The sequence below is a fragment of the Polyodon spathula genome, chromosome 31 (assembly GCF_017654505.1).
Source record: "Polyodon spathula isolate WHYD16114869_AA chromosome 31, ASM1765450v1, whole genome shotgun sequence".
NCBI classification, from domain to species: Eukaryota; Metazoa; Chordata; class Actinopteri; order Acipenseriformes; family Polyodontidae; genus Polyodon; species Polyodon spathula.
In genome coordinates, this window is record NC_054564.1 from 6982472 (window position 1) to 7005133 (window position 22662).

General features: G+C 39.3%; 1 protein-coding gene across 1 annotated transcript in view; it reads left to right on the plus strand.

Annotated features, from left to right (window-relative positions):
- The window catches only part of LOC121303075 (zinc finger matrin-type protein 4-like), a 65060-nt gene that overhangs the window by 25375 nt on the left and 17023 nt on the right, over window positions 1-22662 (plus strand). Inside the window, exons 3-4 of the mRNA XM_041233493.1 lie at window positions 4577-4666; window positions 12932-13085. Of these exons, the coding sequence (XP_041089427.1) occupies window positions 4577-4666; window positions 12932-13085 (244 nt within the window). The remainder of the gene's footprint in view (window positions 1-4576; window positions 4667-12931; window positions 13086-22662) is intronic.

The following is a 22662-nucleotide window of genomic DNA, read 5'->3' on the forward strand; positions in this document are numbered from 1 at the left end:
ATCGCAAGCACTAATTTCAGGTCTTAATTAATTACAAAGACAAACACATGTGCTGTCGGTTCAGCTGTTTTTTTTTTCTGTTTGTTTGGTTTTTTTGTAAAGCCCGAGGCTCACCTCATGACATGGTTTGCTGCTTATTGATTTTGCCTAACGATCCCACTATGCTTGGTTGTCAGTTGCTTAGAATGAGGATGTCGCCATGGCAACATATTGTACTTAAAGTCTCTACTAGGTCTATCTAATGTAGTTCAATACAGCCAAAAACATCACTTTCTGAGTATAACGCAGTGCACCTTTTCAGAGCGTGCTGTCTGGGTTATCTGTTGCGTAAGGGGTGTGCTGTCTACTTGGGTAATTTTATATTCTATGAGGCATATTATACTGTTTTTTGTTAAGGTTATACTGTATGCACCAGGTGGTATTTTAGACCTAAGGCTATCATGAGTGTTGTGAACTAGGGGTAGAAAAGATACTATATTTTAACAATAGTTAAAAAAAATGCTCAACTAGTCAAAACCTTAAAAAATAAATAAATAAATAAATGTGTGTGTGTGTGTGTGTGTGTGTGTGTGTGTGTGTGTGTGTGTATATATATATATTATAGATTAAATCATGTATGTTATGCTCTGAACAATTCGATTTTTGTGCAATATCTTTTTTGGCAATGACATTCTCAAGATGAAACAGAAACTCAGAAGTTTTGGTAGCCTCCCCCTCTAAAAACAGTTTCCCACAGTAAAATCACAGCAAAGATTAATAAGGCACGGCAAAGCATAGGCAAGCACTGTACATACTGATAGGTGTGTTAAAGCAAATTGAAAGACATGGCGAACCAGGGTAGACTTGTTGGCGAACCAGGGTAGACTTGTTAAAATGCAGAGTAAAACCATAGGAGAAACTGCAAAATGAATGGGCAGATTTACTGTGGTAAACTTTGAAAAGAGGCAATCTATTAATGGCTCAGGATTGTGGATGGAAATACCGGCTCTATTTTTATAACCAGAATAGCTTTGGGTTACGCACTGCTTTTACCAAAACACAACATGACAGAAAAACATCATCTCTTGACAGATTTTGTGTTTCATTGTGTGCCAATCGACATTAATTACACAGCACTGTTACTGCACTTAGGCAAGCAGCCTTACAGTCATTCTGAGTAAAGACTGGATTATTAAAACACTGTGATATCTCTCGAGTGCTTTTGTAATCCTAGAATAAAAATAACGAAATAGTCTTGATTGAGCTGTTCTGACAGCCAACAGCCTGTTCATTAATTAACTTGAGAAATTGTATAAACTTGTACAAAGTAATAGCCTATTATGGAAAACATCAGAAGGCTGTTAATTAATATTGTGAACTACTGTGTTCTTTGTGTTTAAAAAGCACAGTTTTTTGTTTTGTTTTTTTCCACAGGTGTTAATGAAGAATTATTATTAACTGCTTCAAAACGTTTACTGCCTTACAGAGCCTGATGCAGAAAAACTGATGAGGCCAGGCTTTGATCACAATATTTTTAAATCCTTTGTTTTAAACATTTTATCATAGTAAGAAAAAATAAAAAGGTATCATTAAAATAAAATTAAATTCACTATGTATCCTGGCTAATTCTTCTTTCATTTATATATATATATATATATATATATATATATATATATATATATATATATATATATATATAATTTTTTTTTTTTATTTGTGGCCCTGTTTTATATCATCTTCAGATTGCAATTATAAAAAAGCTGTGTCTTAAATTTTGTTAAAGAGTCTGCAGACTTAACACCATCGCGTACAGCAAGGTGGGAGCAAGATATGGAATTGAGCGAGGGTCAAAATCCTGTTTGAAAGAAAATGCACAGTGGAAGATTAAGCAGAGGGAGATTTCCAGTGCCATGCTGAATATTGAGATTGCATGTCACTTGATAGTGCTGATAAATGTCCTGCAAGCGAGATTCTGGATTACCGTTAATTACAGTAACGGGAAGGACACAGGAATGGCACAGATAGCCGCTAGCTTGTTCATAGATACAGTGCAGTTATCCAGTCTCACTGATATTATAGCATGCCATGATCCACAGTCCCGGCTTTCTCAATGAGGCATGGGTTAAGTGAAGGAAGCTTATTTTTGACTGTCCCCTTGTTTTTGCATGGTATTTTTGCATGCTTTCCCCATGGTTATCCTATGCAAGTCCCATACTTTACCCTGGTTTGCCATGTTTAATATGCTTTACCATACCTCGCTAGTCTTTACAATGCTTAACTATGCGTTAATATACTTTCACTGTGATTTATTACACTGCTGTGTTTTTACTAGGGGAACCTTTTTATAAGGGTCCGTATAACATGTAATGTGATTATCAAAACAGAGCACATCCGCTAATGCGTTTACGCTGTGTACACCAATGTACGTGGTGTTGAATGTGTCTGGGCTTAATGTGGGTTTTGCTCGAAACACAACAAAATCAATTTCCTTTCATCTTATTAGCACAATGCAACTTGTGGGTGGTCTTGTAGACGGTTTGAGCAAGAACGCTGAAGACGTTTCACTAAAGCTTATGCTGCTCCTTAGTCTAATGCTGTGCTATCCAAAGGATATGGCTCACTTACATATTTTGTGAAAAAGATTGACACATTAGTACATTGTAACTATGCATAATAACATTGTAACTATGTGTAAGTACACCTGTATTTACTGTGTAATTACAATAATCCATTGTGTATCCACCCGTCACATATCCAGCCTGACCGTTTATCCTCGCTGATCAAGCTCTTCAGCAATGTTAGATTATTACTGAACAGAGAACATTCGTTTTGAGATTGTAGATCCTCTCAAAGTTTTGGTGCACTGTGTCGTATGTGCTCCGTGCGCTGGCATTGCTGGTAGTGTCAGGTGAGCTGTTCAGTGTGTCGATATGTAATGAGTCCTGTTCGCCTGCAGGGGGGCGTATCGACTTCAACCTCCGTCTGGATCTCCTGCCTGTCACTCAGCAGCAAATGCACGCACCCACACGGCAGACGGCTACCCTATCAAAAGCACTAATACCCTGTATCTTTCTAAACAAGAGATTTAGGGGAGCGCCCTAATAAAAGCTGAATCTCAAAACAAGAATTGTGTGAATATAGTAATTGTTCCAGCTGTGTATAATGGGATTTAAAACAGGATTCATTCATCCGACTTTTTACAGATCCACCCTTACTCTAGCCCCACCGCAGTTGGATACGAGATAGATTACCGTATTTTAAATACACAGTATTTAGAGACACTTAATGTAAAGTGTCTTTGTTAGCTACAGTTACTAAAATAGGGTTTCCGCTGTTAAATATTATAAGCGTAAACCGGACAAAAACTTTGTCAACTTCTGCGCTTGCTCCACATTTTTTTGTCCGTTTGGGTAAAGAAGGGTAGACATAGTGAACTTATTAAATCCAGCCTAAAGCCCTTTTAACTTGTGTTTAACGCAGTAAGCCAGTCAAGGCTTTACTAATGCAGGAATGAACATGCCTGGAATGACACAGACAATGTGAACTTTCCTTCTCATGTTGAAGTCCCAGCTGACTGGAAGGCTACCTACAGCCTGTGTAGGAGATGCTTGTTACAGTAAATTAGCTGTGTGCATTAGCTCCCTAAACTGTGGGTTTACAGCGCGTAGGGATGACGTGGCTGTCAGAATCAAACTCATACATGTCTTGTATTGGAACAGAAGCAGCATGGTATTATTTAAAACAGAACAGAGCATACAATGAATTTATGATCAGCAGTTCCTAGGGCAATTACTCAATTTTTTTTTTTGTTAAGGTAAGGTGCTTTGTAGTTCAGAAGCTGCTGTTCCATTCTAGATGCCAATCACAGATATAAGTAAAGCAGACTGGAACAACCAAAATGTCTTTATAATAGTACACACGCTTTACTCTTTATTACCAAGAGTTCCACACTTAATTCATTAGATGTCGCTTACTCTTTTATAGTATTAGGGATAGGATTTCACAGTGCAGTTTATATTTGTTCTTTCAAGATTGTGGAATAGAACATATTAAAGGTCTTTATATTAGGGACCCTTGTTCTGTTGCTCAGTACTGGAACACAGTGGTCATTTTCTGCAAATTGTCATTACAGAAACACAGCCAGTCTACAGCTATGGCCAAAAGTTTTACATCATCGCCTTATAGAATTGAACAAATTTTGCTTCATAAAGTCGAATGAAACCTGCTGAATATTGTTGAGTTAGCATATTGAATTGCGTACCGCTTTGCAGTTTTTCATATACAGTACTGAGAAAAAATATCTGACATTTGACATGCAAATCTAACATAAAATACTGTACTACTATTATGGCTTCCGGTAGACTTTTGCAATGTCAATTTGCAGTTTCTTTGATTATGTGATGTTAAATAAAAGATCTAAATTGTATGTAGATCTTGTGGATCGCATGACAGGTCACGTGACCACACACATATTCATACATTGAAGCTTCTCCCATTACCAGCGAATGTGAAAGAGTTTGGAATGTATATTTCGATATTTGGGTAACCACATTTCTAAGGCAGATTACCTTTACGTTGTCCATTTCTTTTCCTTTAGAGTCGGAAGCATGCCAACAAAGTCCGTCTGTTTTACATGCTGCATCCAGTCGACGGGGGCTGTCCTGCGAAGAGACTCCGGACGGACAACGTGAGTCTATTCTGTCTTGTCTGTCTTTGCTCACGATGTGTTTGCATTAGATTTATTAAAGCTGCTACTGAAGTTCCCTCAGGACTGAACACGAAGCAGAGCAATGACATTTAAATAGCTTCATTTTAGAATGAGGTTTACAGTCGAAGCTATCACTGCAAGCACATGTCAACTCAACATAAGAGCCTCTTCAAAAAACACTCCTTCATCTGTCATGTGCTCGCTAATCTCACATTTGTCCACTGGACCAGAGACGCTTTTTCAGAGCATTTGCACCAGTCTGTAATTCCACTTTGAAAAGAACACAAATGCAATAGGAATGCATTGGTTTTGTACCAAGCCATTGAATCAGTGGTGCTGTTCCCCTGACGTTGTATTCCCGGGGATGCTTTGTTTTTGTTCACCCAAACACCCATTGCTAGTTCTTATTTATTGGTTTAAAGGGCTGTTCTGGTTGCTTTTCATTCATTTACTTTATTTAACCCAGGGTTTATGAAATGCCCAGTATGCAGCTTATCTGGAGCGCTGTGTGTGTATATTTGTATATATATTATGGCTCTTTATGAACTCTGTGGTCATTCTTAAGGCTCGTTTAGCCAAAAATGTTAAACAGCTTGGATTCAAACCATGTCCATGTGATCGGCAAGCACACCAAGACAAATTGCACACATGATCAAAATCACAATGTACACTGTTTAAAACAAACAAAAAAAACATTCTAGTGTAATTAATTTCATTAATCAGACTCTTTTCATCTGGTAATCAGCTCTCTGCCTCAATCTCACTCATTAATGCACAGTTCCTCTCCCACCTTCCTTATCAGTGTCCAAACGCATTAGGAGATTTCAACTGCTCTGCCTGTCTGCTTTCCAGTCCATTTCAACTGAAACTATCAGGTTTATCGGAGCTGCGCACAAGCAAGCCACTGGATTATCATTTTATCACGGACGATGTAAAGAATGTACGCCTCTGGTAATCATGCTATTAAACATGCAAGGGCTCTTTCAGATTTCAATTTAAAGTGGTAGTCTAAGTTAAAACCAACAGTAAGAAAAGTCTTATCTAAAGGCTTTCTCATGTACTAATGAATCTGCTTTATAGAAATGGGAAAGCCTGGCAGTCGCAAGATTTATCTGTGATATTTGATGTTTGTTTGTACTGTTGTCCGCCATCACCAAGTGATCGTCTGTGAAAACGCATATAAACACTGCAATGGATCTGTATTAAGGAGCAGTTGTAGCTCTATGGCAGCTACAATGGGGCGAGGCTGCCCTTGGAAGAGCCTGTATAACAGGGCACTGTGGTTAGGCATTCCCTTAAAAAAGCCACAAAATGTGTGATTTCTTTATAACAGCTCTGTGTGTAATTAGCAGATGGACTAGCTTAACTGGTCTACTTACAAAATCAAAGTGTGCTTTCCCCGTTCTCAAAGTTTTCTAGTTGATGACTTTCAATATAACCATAAAGACATTGTTTATGTCCGAGTCGTCTATCCCTTCCCAGAACAGCACTACATCAGCACTTTATTTACTGATTCATTTATTTTACCAACATGCAACTGGGTAGGGTATGAAATTATCTTTCCAGTACAGTGACTTTTACCGTATTTTAAAGACCAGAACAGTGTGAACTGTAACAGCAGGTTCAGGACCAGCACTGGCAGATATAATCAGTTATGATGGTCTGCCCAGGGCTGGATTAACACATAGGCAAACTAGGCATATGCCTGGGGCATGCACTTAAGAGGGGGTAGCAAAACACTTATGTGTCTTTCAGTTGTTTTTTTGTTTTTTTTTACATATACAGATTTGACTGGAAAAACTTCACTCACTGACATTCGAACTGAGGCACGTATCTCAAAATCGAATTGTTCTGACGAATGTTACGCAGATTTCCGTAACGTAATTCTGTATCCCCGCATTATTCCATGCTTGTGCAGATGCAGTTTTTAAAAGATCGCTGGACATGCGCACGCGATATAACACATGTGTTACCAGGTTTGTTACTCAGTCGGAAACTCTGCTTGACAACTAAATGTATTAAAAGTTTTTCCATCACGAATACTGAATGACCTTCACCTCAAACTGCTCCCCTGTGTCTCCCACAGATAACAGCAGAAGACCGCAATAGAACCTTCCCCTTTTCATCTGCTTTGTGTGACATTTGTAATTAGTAAGAACATCGCCCAAAGGGAATATAACTAAACTCCAGAGCATCTGCATGCGTGTGTGTCTGCGTGGAATACCCCAGCCGAGCGGATGCAATTAGCAACTTGCAAAGACACTGGGGCTGATTAAATTCCCACAGCCTCTCTCCCATTTAATTAATACATTTTAAATGAAAGCTTTCGCCACCTTGCTCTCCGGGGGTAATCAAAAAAAAAGAAATTGTAGGAGACAAGGATGTCCCAGCATTTTTGAATTTCAATGCACTAATTAAGTAATCCATTACTTTAATGTTCAACCAAGAACATGTTGAGATCTCAGTATCATTCTCCAATCCTGAAAGACAGCAGCACACGCTCCACTAGAACACACCCAGCTTATCCAATCAAAAGAGAGCCGGCTCCATGAGGAATGTTCGGTCCCAAACGATAAAAACAAACCAAGCACCCAATGCCACTTGCAGTGATATTAGTTGCACCTGTAAGAGTGTTTTATCTGCGCCTTTTGGATCTGTCAGGAGAGCAGAACATCGTGGGCAGCGATAGAGACAGACTGGTGGAGTGGGCAAGGTATGGAAGTCATCCAAAGGTTTATTATTATATGTACACTAGTGCAACGTGTATATTGACTAGGAGGGCTCTAAGGACTGTGTGGTGTATGATCTCTGGCAGTGTGTCAGTATAATAATAAAAGGATTGCCTGCAAACCTGTGTGTGGATCTCTCCATCCTCCATATCCCTCGATACTACTGCAAATCAAGTTCTTCACACACCGATAAACGGTAACACTTTACATGAAGTGTCTCTAATTGCTGTGCAGTTACACAGTAGTTACTTAGTAAATGCATGTGCACTTGTACATAATGACAATGTTATTATGCGTAGTTGCACTGTGCTTAATGTGTACATCGTTTTGCACAATATTTGTAAGTACACGGTTGTATCAGAAAAGGGTTAGGGTTTACAGTCATGCAAAACAATCTACACATTAATTACATTATAACTATGCATGCTAACATTGTAGTTAAGTACACATGCATTTACTAAGTAACTACTGTGTAAATACACAGTAATTAGAGACACCATGGAAAGTGTCACCAAGTAAAGTGGTTCTGGACAGTACTACAGTGTTTTTTATATGGGCAATATAGGGTTAAAGGACTGCAGTATATATGCTTATCCTGGTTTATAAATAAATCAATATAATAAATAAATAAAGATATCTGAGCTCCCAGGCGCCTCTCATCTCGACAGCCGCTCTAATGGTGCAGATGATGTGAAGTGTGCTACTTGAACCCGGAGCTGTTGACTCTGCAGTGGGTTGCACAGAAGCTGCAGAGAGGGGGGCTCAGGAGTAATCTGTTCAACGTTGCTGTGCTGTAGGATACTGATTCCGGGTGCCAATCACACAGACACACACTACATATCGAAATCTCAGCTCAGCCCTCCTGCAACAAGCCAGCTTGCTTCAGATCGTGCAGATTTAAAGACTAGAGTTGTAAGGTGTTGCTTTGATGAATTAAGGTAGACAAGGAATTAACTACTTTGTTACACTGTAAAGGTGACACCAGACCACGTTTAAAATTGTGATAGTTTTACCATCTGTCCGTTCCAAATACCCACCTTCCATTCTGCACTGAACGTTATTCTTTAGGTACAATGCGTGCCACTAGTACTAACAGAGGTAGGGAATTGATCGGATCACCTGAAGCCCTGGAGCGAGCCCTCAGATGCTACAATGATTGTCAGCACCTGATCCAAATAGTCGAATAATTGTTTCATGCAACACTAGTTAAGATTATTTATTTTTTGTTGTTAGTTTGGCTTCTGGGTTGAAATGTAGGTTTGAAATGCGGGCCGCTTGAGTGGTTTGGAATATGGATTCTTACCCCCACAAGTCAAGTAAAACTCCCAACAGCTGTTTCAGTGAATACATTATTATTTAACTGAGTTCAGTTGCTTAATCAATTAAAACCTCCAACAAAATTAATAAGTATAATTCTGAGTGAGGTTTGTCTCCTAGGTGCATTTCCAACAAAAAGGACAAGCGGGAGTTCGTTGTTGCATGTTGATCAGGTAGTGATGTGTCTTTGCTGAACAAGGACTGCCTTCAATTTTATGCTCCGCTGCATTGGCTTTCTTCAGCAGACAAGCAACACTGTCAGACTGCATTGTATCTGGGATCTCAAAACACAAATACAGTACCAGCTGGGTAATTGAAATCTGAACCAGCTGTAACATAGCTACTGAGCCAGGGAATAAAGGACTTGGAAGAATACTTGTAAATGAAAACATTATGCAGTATCTGTTACCATATTTCTGTTTTATCCTGGCACAGAAAATAAAGTGCATGGGCTACAGGTTGTAAATCTCTTTAAGTGTTCATGTATCATCAGAGACCCAGAGTGCAAAATTGAAAATAAAATAAAAAATGATGCAACGGTTGAAAAGGATTTGAAATGTTTCAAATGCGGAACTCCAGTGGGAGAGTGCAGTAATTTCTCTAAAGAGTCAAATGGTATAAATGAACCATCTCAAGCAGACTTGAGGTACAGAGACTGACTCAGAACTCTTTTTCATCCTAACTGGGACAAGAGGTGTGTGTAAAAAAATAACAATAAATTACTGCAGAAAAAACTGTTCATATGTAATTCTCAATCAAAAAGCCTCCTTCACGTTTCAGTAGACCGTCGTGGTTACCAGGGTATTTTCAGATTACGTGGGATACTCAAGTTGCCCTTCATCATCGTCATCATCATCTTCATCATCATCATCATCAAGGTGCTGTCCTTGCAGAGCAAGGCTTGTGTCCTGGCTGTACAAAGTGTCCGTGGTCGTCACTGGAGATTCCACAGGTAGCGTCGCATTGACTCTTTTGCTCCTGCAAGTTAGGGAGGCAAAATTGTCAGTGACTATTTCTTCTCACCTTACGGGCCAGGTTACCGGTGAGCTGAAAGCACACTAGGGGCTGGCACCTTGCCGGTACCCGCTGGAGAGCTCCTAGGTGTAAAGAAGAAATTCGGTTGGCAGTGGGACCTTCTGGGCAGAAACTGTACCGAGTTAGATCCCCACTCACCCACCCCACAGCATTCGAGTTGATGAAACTTGGGACTTGTAGGATTGTTTCTTTGTATTTTAGTAGGGGTTAAAATGACAGGTAGGGCAGGTAACTGCAAACCTGTGTCTTATTAGGGCTTTACCAGTAGCATTCAGGAGCTGCCTGGGATACATCTGAATTTGCTGAGCTGTTTTATTCAGCTTGACAGTATGAATGCTCTAGATCAATGCCTGATTCATCACGGTAAAGTCAATAAGCAATAAAAAAGAATACAACAAAACTACAAGATGGCACAAAGGACAGCACCATTTACATTTCACTCCCAACGAAATTGAGCTGAACATAGCAAACCCCAAAACCCATCAAACATTTTGTAGGCAGTGTTATTCATGTCCTGATTACTGGGGCTAAATTGCGTTTGGTCGAGGATCATTTCTGGGGCTGGCAAGGGCCATTTTTCCGAACTAGTAAATTAAGTGTCCTCCTATATCCTAACATTTTAAAATTGAATTAGTGTGTATGCAACAATGCTGTGTTTAAGCCGTCGCATTTCAGTTTTTCCTTTCTACTTCGCCACTCAGTGTGAGACACAGGAATTGTTAAAATTGCCCAGCTGGTGGTAATGTAGCAGTTAGATGGTGGCGTGGACACGGACAATATTTAGCCTTAGATAAATAAATAGGCAATCCGGCGCTTGAAATGTGAGCTACCTGCTCTTGTCTCATTCCAGAAAACAGGATTCTCTGATCCGTTGCTTGAACGAAGACAGCAAGTCTATTTGTCACTGACTTGTGGAACGAAGCACAAAATGCGGGAGATGACTCCTCATCCACACTGGCAGCTTCGTTTGTGATGTCAAGTTGCCATGGCGTTTTTGAAAAGCACCTTGATTTTTGTTAAACGTGCTGGCCTGACTCCTAAAATAAGATTAACTTGAACTGTGAATTTGCTGCATGCAATCGCACTCAGAGTATTGCTTCTTAAATGTGTTAGAGCAATCTGAATAGCATCACTGACGTACTCCCCTGTTGCCTAACAAAAGATTGATCATTTTGCCAATATTGGTCTTTGCCGATGTTATCTGCTGCGAGGTTTCCAGATGCCCTCTCCATTAATTAGATGTTCTTTCTGATAAATTGTAGGGTTGTTTTAGTGCCATTAATTCAGTCCACACAAACACTGACATACATCGTAAACTCCATTAGGTTTCCCTGGAGGAGAAACCATATTATCGTCGGCTTGTTTTAGTGTATAAAAAACTAGAAAAAAAAGCCTGAATACTGAATACCAAGCATCTAGTTTAGCCCACTCCTCATCAATAAATACAGTGATGAAAGCATTGTCTAATCAATTCTGTGGCATTGCATTTCTTCTGAAACGATGTAACCACTTTGTAAATACACAGCGATTAGAGACACTTCATTTAAAGTGTTACCTTTTTTTTTTTAATTGAACGTGTTAAGATATTTCCTTAAAGACCCGTTCGATTGGTGCTTCTGGAAGCAGTAACTCAGTAAAGGGCACTTTGTCTTCTCTTAGGACTAGTGCATAGGGTACAGCGTGCTCTAGCAAGTGGCATTGATATGACATGTGTACAAAGCAAACTTTAAAGATCCCAAGACAACAAGATGCTGCGATATTTCAAATACCGGTTAAGGGTTGATAATTATACATCAGGAAGGTGATCGCTTTGTAATCAGCGAGTCGGCAGCTTTCAGAGGAATCAATTATATGCAGTCACTTAAACACAAATGGAATTCAAATGGATTCTTCATTTCAAGTCTTTCTCTATAAATGAACTCAGGGACTGGTAATTGTGTCTTAAGAGTTGGCTGTAAATCTAGGGTACTGTCTGGTCTCTGGTAGGATTTAATTTTGCAGCTTGTTTGATACCTTAACTGCATTAGCTACCACGGCGTTCCAGTAATCTCACGTAGTATAATTGAATACATTTTACGATGTGGCACTGATATGATCTATTAGCTGTACAAGCAACTTCAAGGACACCATTTAAAAGGTCATGGCTTAGAAGCTGGATGCGTTTGAATGCATGTGTCTTTGTACGCAAGCGCATGAGTGTAAACATTAGTATTGATATTGTAGTGCAGGGGATTCTCGGCAGTGTGTGTTCATACAATTGTGAAACCATTGCTATGTCAAAATACAAACATTTTAGCATTGCGGTAGAACCCAAGGCAGTCTCATCCCGTTGGAGCTGCCTTGTGCTATCATTCTACCTCATCCACTGGAGGCTGATAGGGTATCAAGCATAAGGTGTCAGCAACTGAGATGAGCCTTGGTGAGCCTTTTATTTTTTCCGGTACATATATTATGTTCTTATAAAGAAAAAAAAACAATATCTAGATGGATAGAGTAATATGGATATTGTCAGCAATATTGTGTACGTGCAACTGACTTCAACAAAAGTGCCCTGTAACTTTATTTTGTTGCTTAGACTTGTTTTAGACAGGTCTCATTTTTATTTATATTTGGCCAATGCTGTACTGTACAGATTCCAGGAATCTTCCATTTTTTTTCTTTTTTTTTAATTAGGGATGCAGGTATGAAATGCAACAGATAATCCTTTTGAAAAAGTGGCAGTTCTGCTGTGAAGTAACTGTGACCGAGCCCCATAATAACCTCTTCTCTTTCTCAATGCTGGGGACTATCGATCCCTGTGAATTGAAAGCACCTACAGCTGGAACTAGCAGCAGGGTTTCAGAAGATGCTCAGAGTTGGCAACCTGCATAAGACACTCTGCATACAACCTGCATACAATAATTAATCTTTATTTCCAAAGAGAAAATTGCAGAGCACAATGCGAACACACACAGAGATCTTAATACCGGCGCCATCTTTAGTCGTTACCTTTTATTTTTAAAATACTTGGTATTCCTTGTTTTTCTTCATTTATCCTGAATTTACTATATTTTGGTCCACTGTTGTTTTTGCTTAGATCATACACTGCTGTTTATATCAATCAAATAGACCCCAGCAATGATTGACACGCCTTTTAATAGAGGTGTTTGTTTTCCTAATACAGGGAAGCGAGGACGGAGATGTGGACAAGAACAAATGTTGCACGCTGTGCAACATGTCGTTTACATCAGCAGTGGTGGCCCAGTCTCATTACCAGGGAAAAATCCACGCCAAGAGGCTAAAGATACTGCTAGGGGAACCGCCTGCCATAACAAAAGGTAGGCCTCCTTCTGTGCATAACACCAATACACAGGGGCTTTTTCATTTGAAAGAGAGCCATTTACCTTGGCCAAAACAAGGTACGAAGTCCACAACTTCCCTCGATGTAATTAGCAGCTCAGCTGTTTTCCTTTTTTCTTTTAATATTTGTAAATCTGGAAAACATGGTTGTCCACCTGTTCCTATTTTTTTTTTCCATGCGGCTGCCAAGAACGGTTTTGGCTGTAGGGTTTATAAACTGTCCTCAGGGAGGACTGAGCATTTGGTGAATCTGAATTTGAACTGAATAATGAAATGTGGGCAGGAGTACTAAGCCTGTCCTCAGTAAGCTTTTTATTTTTTTTTACTTGAACTCAGTTACTCCAAATTTCTGAAACTGATAGAAGAACACAAGAACATAAGAAAATTTATGAACAAGAGGAGGCCATTCATCCCATCTAAGCTTGCCCGGTTCCTAGTAGCTGATTGATCTCAGAACATCCCAGTGATTCAGCTTGACTAGGTAGCCAGTTCTATATGGTCACCACTCTCTGTGTGAAGATGTGTCTCCTTCCCTCGGTTCTAAGTCTGAGTTCACTGAATTTTCTCTGATTCTGGTTTCTGTACTGCGCTTAAAGTAACAGGTTGGGTTAACCATATCAACTCCTTTTAAAATGTTAAAGACTTTGCACCCCCTGATTCTTCTTTGTTCCAGATTAAACAGCTTTCGTTCTTTCGTCCTTTCTTCGTAGTTCAGTCCTTTAAGCCCTGCTGGGGTCAGTCTGGCTGCTCTTCTCTGGACTCTTCGGGGCCACAACGTCCCTGTGGTGATGTGTTGACCGGAACTGGACACAATATTCCGAGCGCGGACAAACTGTCAGGCACTTACCGCATGATCTTTAGTTGTAGAAGCGCTATGATTTAGTGTTTGAAGTTATGGATAAATAAATAGAAAAACGCATCAATAAGCTTCATGCAGTCAATGGCGGTATATTTTGTAATATTAAAATAAACATTTCATATTACGTCTTTGAGAAACCTCTATATATATATATTATATATATATATTATATATATATATATATATATATATATATGATTTTTTTTTTTTGTTATAGTACATATAGGACATAGTGATTTATGTGGGTACACCCTGTCAATACATCCACACCAACATACGTATTCACAGCCATTCGCATGTAGTAGTACTAAAAGATCCTTTTTTCTTAGCTTGTTCATTAATAAGAAGTTGGCTTATTTACCAAATTGCTTCCTAGTGCAAGGCAGTGCTCTTCTGAGACCTGTTCTGAAAGAGAGCTTGATCCCAGTTGACAGCAGACATCAGATTTGCAAAGTTTACTCATCGCTGTTCTGTTGAGCGCCGCTAATGTTCTCTGACACGCAATGACTGACCGGACAGCAAACGGAGTCTTGCATTGCATGTTCTGGCTGTGTCCTTGCTTGCTTGTTCTATGCAACGTTCGACCATTTCCCTGGCAGAGTGCAGGGGGGCCAAACGTTTTCCATCACCTAGAATTTTAGGATTTTTTTTTTTTTTTAAAACAACTATTTGAACACAATTTAGATATTTTAACATTGTCTAATCAAAGAAACTACAAAATGATACTGTATAATAATAGTACAGTATTTCATGTCACCATTTTTTTACATTTTTTGTCAGTTTTTTTTTCGTTAAGCATATTGGGAAACCACAAAGCGGTGTATAATTCCATATGTTAACGTAACATTATTCAGCAGGTTTCATTCGACTTCATGAAGCAAAATGAGTTCATTGTATAGGGTGATGCAAAATGTTTGGCCGTAGTTGAAGTCTGAAACCAAAGAAAGCAAACTTACACTGGGGAGTGCAGAATCATTTCGCCAGGCTGCATAGGGCGCTGTAGCCGCAGGCTCTGTTTGCTCTCCACTTTGAGGGGGGGTTCTTTTGGAACCTTTCGTTTGAAACATCCTGACAGGCTTTGAAGCAAAAAAAAAAAAACAATGGCGCAGAGCTTTCAAAACAAATTAATTTTAAGAAGCAGTCTTAGCTGGATAATTACTGGCCCTAAGGAAGATTGCACAGTGAAGAGTATGGGGGCCCTGTATGTTGCAGTAAATATGTTTAGAAGCTGCTTTCACAGATGGCTCTGATTAGAAAGTCGAATGTTTTTCTTGTCTTTATATTTGTGTGATTCTGTGTTTTGTTTTGGTAGAAGGCAGTTTTTTTGTTTACTTCGTGTAGCCTGTGATGTGCAGCATGGTGATGTCACTGGATTTGAGACGTTGCTCGGGGGGGGGTTCAGTAGACCCCCCCCCCACACACACCCCCTAGGGTTATGGCCACACATAAAGCATTATGGTATGTTTACTACAAAAGGTCATTTTAAAAATAGCCTGCCTTTTGCTTTTCAGTCTTTCTGTGTTGCATCTGTATGCGTGGTATTGGCAAAACCATTCCAGCTGACAGTAAGGCCTCCATGTTTACAAATATTTAAGCCAGGGCTTCTCAGACTCGGTCCTAGGGACCCCCTGTGGCTGCTGGTTTTCATTCCAGCTAAGCTCTCAATTACTTAACTATACCCTTCATTGAACTGATAATTTGCTTAATTAGACCTGTTTACTTGTTTTCAGCTCTTGAACAGTTTTGCATATTTTAAATAAGCTGTAACATTTTGATAAGTAACTTGAACTGCAACTGTTTAAGAGCTGAAAACAAGTAAAAAGTTCTAATTAAGCAAATTATCAGTTCAGTGAAGGGTCTAGTTAAGTAACTGAGAGCTCAGTTGGAATAAAAACCAGCAGCCACAGGGGCTCCCCGGGACCGAGTTTGAGAAGCCCTGATTTATAAAGATTACAGTCAGTGTAATAAACCTAACTGTTTACACTAATACTGTAATATGGGTCTCAAGATCGAAATAGGGTCTCTAAAGGTGAATCTGTACGCACCAATCTAACATATAGCTGTAGAGAGGAACATGTGTACCAACCCTTATTAAAGTTTACTATTGTAGAAGCATAGCAAAGTGTATTACAGCAAAGTAAAAGCATGTTAAAGGATAGGGAAGCACTGTAAAGCCCCGAGAGGTATGATAAAGCATATTAAAAAAAAAAAAACATGGCAAGGTATGCTAAATGCATAGTATAACCATGGGAAAAGCATGTGAGAACTGCAGAAATACCATGCAGACCACCAGGGTGAACTCTTATAAGGGAAACTGTGCCAAGCCAGCTCCCCACAAACTGAAATGTGTATTTCTGTTAAAAAAAAGAAAGGTGTGACTGGTTAACAAAATACTATAGCAAAGAGATCATCACATAAACTGTACGAAAATCTGCATGCCCAATATCTTTGTTTTTTAACCAAGTTTCAATTGCTTCTGTTAAAAACTTTTTTCCCTTCCCTTATGTTTGCTTTGTGCACTCCGCTTTCTCTGATGGATACACTCATTAGACAGGCCATCTGTGGCTATCGTTCTGAAACAAAAGTTGCGAAAGACCCAAGTGAGAAAAGGAAGACAAAGCCATCAATCACACAGTCACAGTGGACATCTTCCCTGTTGGTTTGAGGAAGCTGCCGTCCCTGATCGCTGATTTCAGCAAATGGCTTGACTTTATTATAAGTCTATGCGTTGGGTTGTGTGTTTCTCCATCTGCTTTTATAGTGACGTCACGCAAGCAATGCCTTGGTTACAGTGTTCCAGTGGAGCGAGGCTCTACTGCTGCTTACTGCTGGCAGTACAAAATCATTGAAGACGTTTTTATAACACGTGTGGAAATAAAACATCTGAAAGTTTACCATAGTAAAAGCACAGCAAAGTGTAATAAAGCATAGTGAAAGCATGGTAAAGCAGGGATAGCCAAAGTCAGGCTATTCCACTCCTGAGCTTTGTTCCAACCCTGTTCCTGTTTAATTGAACCAATGAAACCTCCATCTAGATCAGAGCTTCTCAAACTCGTTCCAACCAAGCTCCCAGTTACTGAACTAGACCCTTCACTGAACTGATAATTTGCTTAATTAGACCTTTTTACTTGTGTTCAGCTCTTAAACAGTTGCAGTTCAAGTTACTTTTATCAAATAGTACAGCTAACTTGAAATATGCAAACTGTTCAAGAGCTGAAAACAAGTAAACAGGTCTAATTGAGCAAATTATCAGTTCAATGAAGGGTCTAGTTCAGTAATTGAGAGCTTGGTTGGAATGTAAACCAGCAGACACAGGGGGTCCCCAGGACTGAGTTTGAGAAGCCCTGATCCATACCCTGAAGTTGTTAATTATCTCATTTTACCTGTTAAACCCTGAAGAGGAATGGCCCTCCAGGACTGTGATTGGACACCCCTTAGGTAAAGGATAGCGAGGTATGGGAAAGCATATCAATAAACATGGTAAACCAGGATAAACTATGGTTAATAAGTGTAGAAAGAGTGCTGTAATTGTAAATGGCTGAACAAGGGAAAAAGAAGCAATCTTGATAAGGATCTGATAATATTTAATTTGCCCTAAAGCAGGGGTCTCCAGCCCTGGTCCTGGAGAGCCCCTATCCTGCAGGTTTTCTAGGTGCCTTTACATCAACGGTGGCTAGATCTGGAACACCTGTTAATCTTGACTAAGCCAATAACTGGTGTAATTAAGTAACTGAGAACTGGGTTGAAACAAAAACCAGCAGCCCCAGTAGCACTCCAGGACCAGGGTTGGAGACCGCTGCCCTAAAGTGCCAATAGCCATGGTTTAAGAAAAATGAAGAAGTGTTACTGTCTCGGACTTTCTCGCTGCAGTGTATCTGGAAGTTTACCTAAGTTTATTTAATTGTCACGTATTGGTTAAAATAATCTTTCTTTTTACATCAAAGCTGTTAGAATCACTTTCACTTAAAATTATTTTTCAGTCTCGCCAAACTACGTGGAAGTCATATGTATCACTATTAATTGCATTCTTCTTCAATCTCGGTGAATTGTTTTATTAAGAATTCAAGTTTTGATAGAGTACCTATAATATATAAAAAAGATAGCTTTTTTAAAAACTTAGGTTTTCAGAATATGTTTTGATGTAACTCGATAAATATCTCCTGCGTGTTTGCTTGTGTGTAGTTTGGTTTCCCAGAGAGTCAGACAGTGATGTAGTTGTAGTGAACAGGAGATGTCAGAAAGATAAATTCTGGATGTGTTCGTGGCGTCTCCAGGATTGTATTATTGATTTTTTCATAAGAAGGGTTAGTGAGGTGGCATTAAGCTTCTCGCATTCTGTGGCTGCCAGCAAGGCCCTGTTGTTCTTGCTGGAGCTGAGTCAATATTAAACAGTGCTGACTCGCTGGGGTCTTTACTTAGCACAGAATCTTCAGGGGTTCCCCTGTTGGAACTCTGGGACATGTTTGCTTAGCTTGGGAACCAGAGAAATGCTTTACAATGCAACACAGTGGAAACTTCTTAGAGATATACTTTGTATCATTTACATCTGATGCACATTTTTTAGTTATGTGACGAGTTAAATTCACTTTGGAAGCTCTTTTCTTTCAGATTGTTATTGTAAGCAGTTTTTAACTCTAAGAGTTATTATTTACCTTTGCTCAGTCTTATTTAAACTCACGTCTGTAGAGTTTGGCAATAGAAGGGTTAATCCAGGAGTGACCAGGTGCATTGTGAGCATCTGATTGACAGCTTGGATACATTTTATTTCCTGCCTGTTTTGCATGATATTATTTGTATTCTGCAGGATTCCCTGTGGGTGGTTCAGATTAGATTATTATTCTTAAAAGACTATTTTTAGTAAGCAGTACTGTCTGTTTTGGGTGAAAAGCAAATAGAAACACAATTTTTGCTGTACAATTATACCTCATTCTTAAATTTGCCCTCAGGGAAAATTATTATCAGACAACCGAAACCAGGGAATGTTTTATCTCTTAAATATCCAAAGCAGACACATTATTGCCTCATACCCCATGTGTATCACGTAGCTATATAATATGATTATAATTGCACCGCAGTGCTATAGATGTTCTGTAATGCATGTAGCGCTGCAGCGCACCCACAGAAATTGAAGGTCAAATCTCACACATAGAAAGCATGACAAAGACTATCAGTATTGGAAGCCAGAATTATACTGCGGCATCCCCAGTTAAAATATTGTGATTCTGAGTAATGACCCTTGTAACCATTCGTAAACATATTGATTACATTAGTAAATCATAAATGAATACAGTGAATGGTCTACCAACCCATCTACCATGTTTAATATCTAATAATGGGATTTTTATCTTGTGGGGTAGTTTACTCGTGACAGGCTGATTAGCTCTAGATTCATGGCCTGTGCTGCAGGTATCAGGTGCACAGTGAATGTACAAGTTAGCACATTGTGTGCAGGGGGTCTCTTACTGTACACGAGATGTCATCTCATGCAGCTTGAGTGAGAGTACTGCAAAATGAAGCTGAGCTCTTAATAAGAGACGTGTTTGAAATGACATCTCTTACACCCTACGCCAGTGAAACTCAACCCATCGAGATCCAGTCCTGGTCTTTATTCCAACCAGGTCCTAAATTAGTTTATTGCTTCTTAACAGCTACATTAGAACCTGCTTGGAGTTAAAACCTGGATTGGATCTCGAGGGTCAGAGCTGAGTACCACTGCCCTACACATTATAATTCACAACAACTGCACCAAACTATGATTATAAAGCTGTGCTGTATGCTCTCTGCATGTCTACACTTGATAAGTGAAATGCCTGAAGGGTGGCACGCAATGGTGGGCAAGACCAGAACGGTAGAGCAAGTGGGGAAAAAGAAAAATGCCACTGCAGCAGCTTGTGACCCACCTAGCTGAGTGCAACCAATCTGAGGATTAAAAAAAAAAACAAGTGTACGAAGCACTGCTGCCTCAGTGCATGCTGGTAGGAAGCATGCATTTTTCTTGGTTTCTGCCTGTGAAGAAGAGGAACAGTATTGAGATTCATTTGTCTGTAGTTGGCGATGGGTATATAATAGTGGTGGCTGTCAGCCTGCACACATTGTTGCATACAGTCGTGTGCAAACGTATTAGAACACCTCAAAACCTTTATAAGCTTACTTGCATGAATACCTCCGGGTGTGAGAATTTGTGATCAGTAATCAGGGATATAGAAACAATAGGCACGTGTGTGTGAAAATGTTAGACCGCTTTGTGCTTTAATTAGGCATCTTAAACAACTTCTAAAAGTCTCCTGCAGTTTACCATGTGTGTCTATGTGTTCCTTTTCTCTTACTATTTTAAATGAATTCCACGGCCGGTCTGTTAAAGTCATCAGTTAAATTAGATAATCACACATTTTCAGTTCCCGTGGTTTGATTTCTTATGCACAATGTAGCAAAACAGCAGAAGCAATGGGGTGTGTCAATATATTTGCACACTACTGTTCATTGCCTGGCTGCTTTATTAGGACGAACGGCCAGCCACTCCATTTATCTGTGAGCTGATAAAGGCCATGGAATGTAGTATATATATATATATATATATATATATATATATATATATATATATATATATATATATATATATATATATATATATATATATAGTAGTGTCGTCTAGTCAGTGCTTTAATAAATAATATATCGCAGGAGTTTCCTGAATGAATTTCACTTCACAGAACTGCATATTTCTGTTTTTATTTTGGCAGACTAGGGGAAGACTAGGGGGAGTAACATTATCTATAAAGGGGAGTGGTGCCCTGGGGCCTGGTCATTTTAATGCCCTGGGATTAAACATTTTCAAATGCGCCCTTTCAATGTTTTTTTAAAGTTTAAAACTCTCCGCAGAAAATGTTCTACACAGCTTGCAACTCAAGCTGTGCTGAGGCTCTGACCTAGTTCATAAAATATCACAAGAAACCTTTTGCTTGGAAAAAGGGGGCTTTGTTCTCGGGTGCATTTCTCAACAGAGAAAGTTGCGTGAATAAATAAAACCGACCCTTTCAGATTAACATTGAGTAGCTTTATAAATCAAGCGACCCTTTCGTAAACAAGGACTTTGTGTTAATTGGAATCATATTAAAAGGGTAAGGTTTTTTGATTTGTTAAGAGTGTAATGAAATGCAAACCGATTTCTGTATGCTTGTGGTGTTTGCAATCATTCCCAATGGGTCTTGGTTCTGGGCTTTGAGCTTGCCTGGAGGATCCTACTTGCCAGGGCCAGCAGCCCTGCGCATTCCATTCAAATCACATGACCATGTAACCTATCAGCTCACCCCGACCTACTCTCTGTCTGTATATATGTAGTTATATAGCATTGGTGGAATTCAATAAGACTTTACATGAAGTGTCTCTAATTACTGTGCATTTACATATAAGTTACCTAGTAAATACATGTGTGCTTACAGTGTTATTGTGCATAGTTTCAATGCACTTCATGTGTACATTTTTTCATGATATAACCCTAACCCTACCCCTAAACCTGACTGTAAACTTAACTCAAAGTTCAACCCTAACCACCCTAATCCTGAACCTAAACCTTCTCTGATACAATAGTGTATTTATATTGTGCAAAAAAGAGATACACATTAAGTAAACTTAATGGCATTGTAGTGGTGTGTAAGTACGCATGTATTTACTGTGTAACTACTATGTAAATAAACAGTAATTAGAGACAGTGTTAGTGTCACCCTAGATTCATCATGCTCGAATGCTAACTTCAGAAAACTGTAGCCCACATCAGTTATTTCTGCAGGTTTCGCTGGTAGGAGAGGGCTGGTCATGTCATTCACCACATTAAGTTAATCTATTTTCATATCTGAAATAACCATTAAACACATCGCCCATCTTTGAAAAGAGGCCATTTAAAAAAAAAAACGCAATTAAACTAGATCATTCCAGGCAGCACAGCTAGCAGTCAACTGTAACGGAAAATGATGATATTAATTAGCTCATCCACATTTAAAACGATAACAGTAAGAAACTCACTATAACCCTAAGGCATATAATGGGATAAACCACTAGCATAGGGAAGCTGCTTTAATACCAGTGTAATACCCCAAATTACCTGACAAGTGGTATATTTTGTCATTCACATTCCCATTGTAAAAGTTTCCCATGGCAAATAAAGCACAATGACAGCATGGTGAAGCATAGATTGTAAAGAATATTGAGTAGGGGAAAGCATATTAATAAGCATGCCAAGCCAGGGTATACCTTGGTGAATGCATAGCATAACCATGAGGGGAAAACTGCAAAATTACCATGCAAAAATACTGCAGAAAAGTTTGAGATATTTATCAGGTACTTGCACCAGCTTCGGGGATAAAAAAAATAACGCTAGTTAATGGAAATCCCCCAGCCAAATAACTATAGAGACATACTGTGCTGGGTGAGATCTCAGTATCAGCTTCACAGAAACCAAGTCAAGAACAGCAAGGTCATAAAGGCAGGCAGATTAACAGAGCAGCAATTAGGAATTGGCGCAATGCAGGCTGTCTCTTCTCAAGCTTTACACCAAAATGCTTGAAAACAAGGGATTTGGAAACCTTTCTAACTATATCCAAGAAGAAGAATCCCTTGAAAACAAACGGAATTTATTTTCTCTTGTTCTGTTTGGTTTTTTTTAAATCGCTGCCACAATGGCAACACGCAGTTCTCATGTC